This window comes from Lithobates pipiens, unplaced genomic scaffold, assembly GCF_037356315.1.
Source record: "Lithobates pipiens isolate NorthernLeopardFrog02 unplaced genomic scaffold, aLitPip1_a1.2 Scaffold_25, whole genome shotgun sequence".
Taxonomy (NCBI): domain Eukaryota; kingdom Metazoa; phylum Chordata; class Amphibia; order Anura; family Ranidae; genus Lithobates; species Lithobates pipiens.
This window is the reverse complement of record NW_027507787.1, coordinates 227,106,655-227,117,926: the sequence shown is the minus strand read 5'-3', so window position 1 is coordinate 227,117,926 and position 11,272 is coordinate 227,106,655. Positions and strand designations below refer to the sequence as shown.

The following is an 11,272-nucleotide window of genomic DNA, read 5'->3' as shown; positions in this document are numbered from 1 at the left end:
CAGGTCCGTGACGGCGATCTGGACCTGTCCCTGGCCTGACATGGAGACGAGTGAGGGGAAGATAGCCCCCCCCACCTGCCTCCAAGTCATTGCCCATAGCTCTTAGAGGGACATTTTATTTTTATTATTTTTTTCAAATGACAATTTTTTTTTTTTATTGCATTTTAGTGTAAATATGAGATGTGAGGTCTCTCTGACCCCAGATCCCTTATACAAGAGGACCTGTCATGCTTTTTTCTATTACAAGGGATTTTTACACTCCTTGTAATAGGAATAAATGTGACACAATTTTTTTATTTTTTAAAAGAACAGTGAAAAAAATAAAAACAATTTTTTTTTAAACGCGCCCTGTCCCGCCAAGCTTGCGTGCAGAAGCGAACGCATATATGAAAGCGGTGTTCAAACCACACATGTGAGGTATCGCTGCGATCGGTAGAGTGAGAGCAATAATTCTAGCCCCAGACCTCCTCTAACTTAAAAAGTGCAACCTGTATAATTTTTTTAAACGTTGCCTATGGAGATTTTAAAGGGTAAAAGTTTGTTGCCATTCCATGAGCGGGCGCAATTTTGAAGCGTGGCATGTTGGGTATCGATTTACTCGACGTATCATTATCTTTTACAATATAAAAAAAAAAAAATTGGGCTAACTTTACTGTTGTCTTATTAAATACATTTTCCCCAAAAAAGTGCGCTTGTAAGTCCGCTGTGCAAATACGGTGTGACAGACAGTATTGCAAACGACCACCATTTTATTCTCCAATAAATAAATAAATAAATATAAATATATATATATATATATATATATATATATATATATAATTTTGTTTAGGGGTTCTGAGTAAAGGGAAGGAAGATAGGCTGGCAGGCAGGGGAATTAGCATTGCTGGTTGTAATTCCAACGGCCACCACAAGAGGGCGCCAGATTCCAGAAGGAACCTAGGATCGTAGAAGGCCTCAAAGCCGGGGGCTCAATTACTGGCCGCTGGCGGCGCGGCCTGATGCGATCGCACCGGGGGGGGGGGGGGTCCGCGGAGACAGCATACCCCCAGCTGTGCTGCCCCAGGTCGCTAATTCTAGTCGCAAATGCGACCTGGTGCCCAGGTTTTGTCGAGCCCTGTTCTAAAAGGAAAAAAAAGAAAAAAAATTCTCATTTTGGCCAGAATTGTGCAGCTCTACTGCATATACAGACTGATATTATTGTGGGTTTAGGAACACTTCTTTAAGAGGTTGTCATGAATTTTGTCTGATGCCAGTAGACTTCCCAATCACACTCACATCACATTTGATAAAATCAGGTTTATTTTGGTCCAACATGAAAAATAATCACAGACAGAAAAGTAGCAGAAATATTTACACTAGTAGTGTACAAGGGGTCTGCATGCAGTAGCAGCTATGCAGGAAGGAGAGTATATTCAGTCCATATACATATCCTCTATAGAGAGGAGGGTAGTAAGAAGGGCTCAGCTCTCGCTGTGGGTGTACTGTGTGTTCTCCTTGTTGTAGGACATCCCCCAGCTGCTATGAGAGATCTTCAGGCTCCGGACAGACGATGGTGGGTCAGACTGGAAGGAGATTCTCTTCATCTGTGAAAGAAAAGAAAAAAAGGCGATATTTCATTAAGGCAAGAGCTCAGTTATCCTCAAACAGCACTTTATCCACTTTTTTTTTTTTTTTTAAAGAGTAAAAAGTCCCTTTAGGAGCATGAAAAAGGGATCATTGTGTCTGCAAACAAGAGTGCAGACATTTAGTCTTATTCTATTTGGAGTGGGCAAACTCCAACCCTCCAGCTGCTGCGGAACAAGTTCCACCACGCCTCTGCATCATGGATTGTCTTGAAAAGCCTTATGGAGACTTGTAGTTTTGCACCACCTGGAGGGGTGGAGTTTGCCCACCCAGGTCTACAACTAATTCAACCAGTGACACCACAGAGTGCAAATTGTCTAATCACTAGGGACCAATGACATTTATACAGGCAAATAAGAATCCAGATTATTTTTTTTGCTTAGACTAAAGATCACAATGTAACATCTTTCACATTATACGAGAGATATCGAGATAGAGATATCGAGAGAGATAGAGATGCGTGTACATACATACCCCCCCCCCCCAACTTTACTGGTTTGTTTTTTTATTCATTAAAAAATAAATAACTGTCTGAAAGACAGTTACGGTGCGACATAAAATATTGCAAACATCATTTTATTCTATAGGGTCGCTGCAAAAAACAAAATATATTATATTATATATATATATATATATATATATATATATATATATATATATATATATATATAGTAATGGACGCCGTGGCTGGGTCCTGGAAGGACGCTATATTTCCCCTCTGTTTGGGTTGTGCTCTTATTAAGGGAATACAATTGATTAACCCACCTGTTAAGGCAGTGTCTTTAAAAAGCAAGACAGGAAGTTGTAGATGGGTGTGGAGGAGTGTGAGCAGCTTGCTGCTGGTTGAAGAGTGGTTTGCCCTGTGGGAGACTGTAGTCCGTGTAAGGGACTGGGAAAGGCTGACAACCCTGAGAGTCAGGAAGACTAAGGAAGTCGGTGAGTCCAGGGGGCTGGAAAGAGTTGACAAACCTGTTGGGAGCAAGCAGAGGAACTGTTGACAATTGAGAGCCAGGTGGCTTGGTATGTTCATTTGTGTGCTGAATGAATTTAAACCCCTGCGTGGGATTACTGGATGAACTAATATTTTGTTTTCTTATAATAAACGTGGGCTACCAGGCCCTTAACCATAAAACGCCTGCCTGATGTAGACTAAAACGTGCATCTACCAATTGAGCTTAATCACCCGAACATTACAAGTGGTGGAGAATGCGGGCATGTAGACGGTGGAATCCGGGTCCTTGCTCCACAGTGAGTCGCATCAGGAACTGCTGCTAGCTGTGTGTGGCAGCCAGGCGAACAGCATTGCGTATACGTTTATTTGATGGACTGTGTTGAATGCGGGTTGTGTACCTGTGAAGGAAGAATCAAACATCAGATTTTTTTTTTTCTCCTTCTTTGCTGAGAACTGTTACAAGCTGCTGTGTGCATGTGACTGCAAGGATGAGGCAGTCAAAAAGCAAGAAGTTCATGTTTTATCAAGTTAAAGAGGATGTGAGCTCAGCATGGCCTGGGAAGATGTCTCCACCTTGTAGGGCCAGCCAAAAGGGGCCAGTGAAATGTGAGACAGCGAATGAATGGTTCCAGCGGAATCGCAAAGAGTGGGGTGCACTGCAAGGGGCTGACATCTTGGCCTCTGACTATGTGCAACCCATGCTGCCTACAGAGGAGTTGGGAGACTTCCTTGTAAGATTTGAAAAAGTTGCTGTAAAGAGAAAATGGCCTAGGGACCGGTGGCCAAAACTGCTGCAAACCTTATTGCGGATAGAGTTCCGGTCGGTTTACCATTTGATGGATGGGGACCAGGATGACTATCGCAAGTTTAAAGAGGAAATCCTTCTTAGAGGAGAGTTCCGTCGTATCACGGGCCGCCAGCAATGCTCCAGGACGGGCGGGAGAAGTGTCGCCGGAAGTCCTAGGAATTGGAAATCCAGAGAAACGTAAGGTTTTCTGTCATGGCCGCTTAGGCAAAGGGGTCAGTCCCGAAAGGAGAGTACATCAGCTTGAATCCTGCATGAGTTATAGCCAACCAGCTTTGGAGCGCAAGTCTGCAGTTACCCCTAGCAACAAGGATCTTGTGTTACCTACAGGGGGCGTCAGTGGGTCCAGAAAGGCTGCAGTTTTGCTCCATGGCCACATGGGGGAGTCAGCCTGTGGAGACACCACACCAGTGAGACAACGCACTCAAGTGAAGGCTATGACATCAGCTGCAGGAACTGGTAAGACTGTTTCAGTTTATGATGCTGAATCCAGTGAAGTGGGAGTATGTCCAGTGGGGAGATCCGCAGTACAAATGGACATAGACTTTCTGCATTGTGCTACCCAGAGCAGTGGGGAGGCGCAGCGTAAAGCCCAACTAGACGCAGGGCTAAAGACTGAAAAGGACATGGGGACTCTGTATATGCCTGCTATGATCCAGCAGATGGCTGGGAAAATTGAGCTAGGGGTGACCAAAACAGTGCTGGTACCATGTTCCCTAGTGATAGCTGCTGCAGGATTGCCCAGGGAAACTTCCAAGGAGCTTGCAGTGTTGGAGCAGAGAGTTTCCCAGGTCAGCTATGGAGCTGCCCAAATAGGCAAAAGTGCCCCTTTACCGAGAGCGGGTGCTGTGAAGAGTTGCTCAGAGGTTATGGTGGCTCATAGACAACCCACAAAAGCAGTAGTTATGTCTACACATAATGAGAATGTTGATGGTCATGCTGACAATAGTGTTGGCCAATGTGATGTGATTGGTGATTATAATGCTGAAAAATGTGTTTCCTGTAATGTTACGACTGAGCCACACAGTGAGAGCGTGTGGGCGCAGCCCCACAACCCTACGTGTAGCCCAGTGGGCAAGGGGTTAATTCAGCCTGCAAAAGTTGAGGGTACAAAGCTGAATGTGTCTGTAGTGCCACCAGAAAAAGGTGTTCAAAATGGTGTGCTGCACCAAGCTTTAGGTGAAGCATCACCCCAATGCAACGTTGATAAAAGTATGGTGTCACAAAATGATGTATATAGAAGTGAGGAATGTGCAGTTAAAGCTAATGAATCCCAGGTTTCTGTGCGGCTTTCTACAGCAGGTGATGCAACGCTGTGGAACGCCCATGGTGGAACCACAATGGACTGGGACAGCTGGGCCAAACAATTGCTAGCCATGCTGGGTAAGGCTAGCTTAAATAACAAGGGTGTGGACACAACTGCTATGCCAGACAGGGGAGGTGGGTCGCAGAGCCGCCGGTGGTTGAGGGCGTCCTGGTCCCTGCAAAGGTTGCTGCCCTCCCCTCTGAAGAAACAGTTCAGGGCACTGGCATCGCAGATGTGTTGTCCACAGCCCTACAGCTAAATGATATGGAGTATCAAAGTGATAGTGTGACTTGTAATGACCTGCAGAGGCTCACCAACACTGGTGCAGAAGGGGTAAGTGTGAGACATGTGTCTGACAGCTCTCCAGGGGAGAAACAGTCTGTGATGATGAGTACCTCCAAGGAGGATGAGGTCTCTTCAAATGTCTCACCCTCTCAACCTGCAGTCGCTGAGCCCCTCCATGTCTTGGACAGGGTAGAAGACCCTAGAAAGTTCTGGTGTTTAGACATGGGATGTTTAGAGATGACCGAAACCTTACTGGAAATGCTAGAGTTGGTAAAAATGAACTTGCTGTATACTTGGGTATCTCCACCGCAGTTGGACCAGGTGGTGCTGCGTAGCACCAATGGGTGGAGCCAGGTGGTACAGGCAGTGCTGGGAAACCATGACCAACAGTGGAATTGGTGGGACCAATGGTTAACCATTTGGCACAGGATCTCCAGATTCTCTGTGAGCGTACTTCTAGTTATTGATTGGTATGGAAGGCACGCGAGAGAACTGCTTGAGATATCAGAGGTCTCTCCGTCTGGGGCGGTGACTAGAAAAATCTCTGCTGGTGTGGTCCGAGGTGCGGCGGAGCAGTGGTCAGTAGAGGGCGCAGATACTGCCTTACCCGCTAGGCCTCATGAGAAGGAAGGGCCCAGAATGGACTCAGCAGTAGCAGAGATGCTTTCTGTCACTGGCCCAGAGGTACAAGTTAAGGTGCCCGGAGACACTATGGGAGAAAGTGTTAATGTTGGTTGCCATAACAATGTAATGTGTACACCTGGAAAAAATGGTTTATGCTTGGGTCAGGGTAGTTTGTTAGAACAGGTACCCATGGAGTGTTGGACAACGGGTGAGGTGGAGCTGTGCTATGGTTCCGTCGGACGTAGTCCCTCCTCAGGTCTTCTTCTAACAAACACTGAATTGGAAAGCACTGATGATATGGAAAGCTGTGATCTGTTAAGAGTTCGTTCTGCAAACAATGATTTGGTTGCCATGGGTAACAAGAGAAACTGTTTTGAACCTGAAATACAGATGGTGAAGGGTAAAATGGGTATTTGTAAGTTGAAAGGAGGGCTCAAGGAAGGCAGAGTTCCCCCAAGAAAAGTGAATAAGCCCAGGGACCCCAAAAGAAGAGGAAGGCTGAGTATAGGACAATATAGGAACCTGTTAGGATCCAGGGGGGAATGTTCCTGGAAGCGCACCCGGAAAAAAGGTTGGGCCTACGTGGCTGACAGCCAGCACAGAGGTGTCCCAACCATCGTGATGGGTGCTGGTGTTCCTCCCTCCGGATCGAAACACAGGGGGGGGGGGGGATATGTAATGGACGCCATGGCTGGGTCCTGGAAGGACGCTATATTTCCCCTCTGTTTGGGTTGTGCTCTCTTTAAGGGAATACAATTGATTAACCCACCTGTTAAGGCAGTGTCTTTAAAAAGCAAGACAGGAAGTTGTAGATGGGTGTGGAGGAGTGTGAGCAGCTTGCTGCTGGTTGAAGAGTGGTTTGCCCTGTGGGAGACTGTAGTCCGTGTAAGGGACTGGGAAAGGCTGACAACCCTGAGAGTCAGGAAGACTAAGGAAGTCGGTGAGTCCAGGGGGCTGGAAAGAGTTGATAAATCTGTTGGGAGCAAGCAGAGGAACTGTTGACAATTGAGAGCCAGGTGGCTTGGTATGTTCATTTGTGTGCTGAATGAATTTAAACCCCTGCGTGGGATTACTGGATGAACTAATATTTTGTTTTCTTATAATAAACGTGGGCTACCAGGCCCTTAACCATAAAACGCCTGCCTGATGTAGACTAAAACGTGCATCTACCAATTGTGCTTAATCACCCGAACATTACAAATATATATATATATATATATATATATATATATATATATATATATATATATATATATATATATATATGTGTATGTTTGGGTGTTCCAGGTAATTTTAAACAAATAAAAAAAGGTTTGGTCTTTAACCACTTGCTTACTGGGCACTTAAACCCCCCTCAGTCCCAGACCAATTTTCAGAGTTCAGCGCTGATGCACTTTGAATGACAATTGCGCGGCCATACAACACTGTACCCAAATGAAATTTTTATCATTTTTTCCCACAAATAGAGCTTTCTTTTGGTGGTATTTAATTACAGCTGGGAGTTTTATTTTTTGCTAAACAAACAAAAAAAGATGCAAAAAAAAAAAAAATCATGTTTTAATAGTTTGTTATATAATTTTGCAAACGGTAATTTTTCTCCTTCATTGAAGTGCGCTGATTAGGCGGCACTGATAGGCTGCACTGGTGGGCACTGATGGGCTGCATTGGTGGGCACTGATGGGTGGCACAGATAGATGGGACTGATGGGCACTGATAGATGACACTGATGGGCACGGATATGTGGCACTGGGGTGCAGCACCTTTGAGGCAGATTGTGGGCACTGTGGGTGGCACTATGGGCACTGCTGGGTGGCACTGACGGGGGCACTTACTTTTAATAAGTGTGGCACTGCAGGGGGCAGGTGGGTACTAGCAGGGCTGGCTGTGATCGGGACTGATGTCCCAATCACGGCCGCCGGTGATCGGCTTTTTTTTTTGCCGATTACCAGCTCCGTTATATCACATGATCAGCTGTCATTGGCTGACAGCTGATCACGTGATAGGGGGGGGGGACGATCCCGCCCCCTTGCACGGATCGATGATCAGACGAGTCTCATGGACTCACCGATCACAGAGCGCACCGCGCGCGCCCCCTGGGGGCGCGCAGGCCGCTCGTACACGGGACTAAGTCTATTGACGTCGTCCCGGAAAAGGAGATCCGCGCTGTAGCCGTCATTTGGCTATAGCGCGGATCTCAAGTGGTTAAATGGTTAAACTTGTTATATACTTATTGGTGTGTTGTGATTAAACTTGGCAGGCTGCCCGGATTTTTAATTACATTTCCCCCCCCCCCCCCCCCCCCCCCAGAGAACTCTCTGCAAGAACCATGACATGCTGCTTTGAAGATCGGGTAGAGGAAAGAAAAAAAGATCACAATTTTGATTCTTAACGATTAATCAATCATTGAAAATGCAGCCTATCCATTCACTAGAGACCGGAGAATGAATAGGCCCCTCTGCACTTGAAAGTATTTCAAAAAGCCAAGATTGGCGGTTTTGAACACTTTCCATTTTTTTTTTTTTTAACTGGCGCCTTTAGACCCCTTTCACACTGGGGCCGCCTGTGCGTTAGTGGTAAAGCACCGCTCATTTAGGGGTGCTTTACTGCTGTTTATGTGGTGTGTTTCTGCTGCTAGCAGGGGCACTTATAACTCATAAGGGGTTAAAAACTATGTTATGGCACTTCCGAATCGCTTTACAGGCACCATTTCTAGCTCTAAAACGCCTGAAAACTGCCTCAGTGTGAAAGGGGTCAAAGGATGCCACCTTATCTGGAAGCGATCTCGTGCCAGTGCCTTCCGGGTCCCTAGAGCTGATATAGGCAAAATCCAGCTTTGTTCGGGTCCCTGGGCAGCCGGCGGTCATGCCGGCTGGTCGCTCGGGCCTCCCGGTGGCACAGGGGACCCGGGTGGATGTCCCCTCCCACTGCTTGCGACAACAATTGAGCAGCGGCTGCTTAGCCACATTGGCTATTACAAGAAAGCTGACCATCCCTTCTAAAGAACGGTACCAGGGTGATGCCTGGATCACCCCGATACAACCCCTTGAAGCAACATCAGCAAGATTATAATATTATTATTAATATTAATAATGTCCACCCCTACAGGTGACATCACTGATAATGCAGCCTAACCACTCACTAGGCACACCAGTGTTTCTTGGACAGATATGTGGGAAACAAAACACAGGAAGAACATAGAACACGTACCTGTCTGTTCTGTACAGCAGTGCTGGGGCTGTTGTCCTCCTGCAAGATTTTCAGCGGGGAGCGGCCAGGAACCGCAGTCATTAAGGCTTTCCTAGGACGCTGGCGAATATTTTTGGAACCTGGGAAAAGGAGGCAAATAAAATAAATTGTAAATATTGCCACAGGCAGCACTATGTCCATTCTCTTTAAAACAAAGATTGATTAAACTGGAGTAACTTGGAACAATCAAGGTTTAGCAAAATAAAAAATTGATTGGGGTACTATGGGTGGGTCACTGCCATTTGCACTGAACAAAAAAAAAAAAAAAAAAAAAATGATGGCATGGCTTGTTGAGTTTGACTTAAGTGTCCTCCACATAGCCCTGACCTCAACCTACTGAGCGCCTGTGAGATGAACTGAACCACCAAAATTGTGAGCCAGATCTTCTCACCCAACATCAGTACCTGACCTCACAAATGGTAATTTGGCTGAACGGGCGCACATTCCCATAGGCACTCTCCAATAAAATAAAAAAACATGGAAATAACCTTCCCAGAAGAGCCGCAGCTGTTAAAGCTGCAAAAGTAGACCAACTGCATATTAATGGCCATAGTTTTGGAATGGGATGACCAAAAAAAAATAAAAAAAAATGTAAAAAGGTGAAATGGTTAGGTGTTTAGAAGCATTTGGCCATATAGTGTACCTCCGGTGCAACTTTAATACACATTACACTAGAGGCAGGTAACAGGACTCAGTCATTCGGACATCAATAGCTATATTTTGGAAGGTCACATCAGATGTACCTCTGGGCTCCAGCAGGAGGCCACATGGAAGGACAGTACAGGTGTTCTTTGGTGCGTTTCCCCCGCCTTCTGTATACATTTTTTAGTATGGGTGAAAGTAGTCTATTCTGGGTTTACTAGTAACAATGCAAATTAAAAAAAGTGGTTGTAAAGAACCACTTTTTACTACAGGCAAGCCTGTAGCTCCACTGGATATCTCCCAAACCTGCACGGTTTAGGTGATATCCTTGTATTTGCCAACATCATGAGCACATAAGCACTTAAAGCAAACTGAAGCCATGGCACATACATGTCGTTGCTTTAGTTAGACTGTGCCGCTACCGTGGGAGTGACATTGTGGCTCCGGCCAATCACAGCACCGGAATGCCCGGAAGTAACCCCCCCCAGGAGCAGTGAACGAGGACCGCTCCGGGGCATTCGATCTCAGGTAAGTAATTCATAATGAGCTAGTATGCTATGCAGACAGTTGGAAATTTCTTTTTTTTTTTTTTTTTTTTTTAGAGAAGGATGGCATCATCTCACCGGAACCGTGTGGCGATTTGCCTCGTTGCTTCTGCGGTTGTAGGGGAGGTGGCGTTGGCTCTGCCGGTGGGGGAGTTGGCTCTGCCGGTACCTCAGCTTGGATGACTGGACTTTCCACTGCTGGTCTCCTCAACCTTGGAGGAGGAGGGTATGGAGGCCTGGTCATCCACCGCCTGCTCTTCAGAAGACGGAGCTGGAGACTCTACATCAGAGGCTGGGCCTCCCTCAATCCCAGAATCTTCCGATACAAACACCTCACTTAGCTGCTTTGCCAGAAAGTTCAAGGAATCTGAAGAAGACACAATGTATTACTGCAAGTCAATTAGACAAAATACATACATTAGAAGTAGCAGAATCACAGAGCATCTCTGCAGCTTTATGCACAGAGCAGTCTGGAAAAATTGCAGAATCCAATCCCTGCTAAAAATGGACCTCTTAATCCTGGCACACACCAGCAGGTTAAACAGGGGGAAAAAAATAAAAAAAAAATAAAACACCCACACACACACACCTGACAGCTCCGGTCGGAGCAGCTGTACTAACAATCCGATGTTAGTATATTGATCCCCCCCCCCCCCCCCAACCACTTCAAGTGATAAAGTCTTAGAGCAGCCCGGATCCTCCTCTCTAAATTTCTAAAGATCAGGGAGCCGTGGATGGCATGCCTGGGCTTGGTCTAAATCCCCCTGGCGGGGCGTCCGGGCCTGAGCCCCCCCCCCCCCCCCCACTTCCTTTCCTCCCCCCTTTTTTTTCTCTTTACCCTTCTTTCTTCTGTTCCCTATCTCTCTTCACTCTCCTTAGTAATCTCTCCCATTGCTAATAAAAACTGCTGCCACCCATGGACGGGGGTAGTAGGAACAGGGCTTACTCGCAGGCAATGATAGAGGAACGAGTTTGGTACTGAACCAGTCTAGATTCCATCTCTTGCTCATCTCCCTTCCTTATCTTGAGTTTACTAGAAATATATTGTGATGGTTTGCCCTTTGGGTTTGTATTCATGATTAGTGGCCCCTGCGAGGGCTCACAAGGAGTTGATTGTAATCTCTTGTTTACTACTGCTTATTCAAAAATTCTCAATAAACATATTGAAAACAGAAAAAAGAAAATTGTGTAGAATAATACTTGGCTGTGTGTTTTACTTCAAATGACAGTTTGGGAGTATTAAT

The 11,272-nt window shown here is 46.0% G+C and overlaps 1 protein-coding gene across 1 annotated transcript; it reads right to left on the bottom strand.

Moving 5' to 3' along the window:
• Positions 1-1,281: 1,281 nt before the first annotated feature.
• On the bottom strand, positions 1,282-10,411 carry CDCA3 (cell division cycle associated 3; the record flags this gene model as incomplete). Its single annotated transcript, XM_077453810.1, is given in 4 exon segments — positions 1,282-1,583; positions 8,803-8,921; positions 10,107-10,227; positions 10,229-10,411. Coding segments are annotated over 4 exon segments (546 nt in total), but the record flags the coding sequence as incomplete, so codon positions are not given.
• Positions 10,412-11,272: the final 861 nt, after the last annotated feature.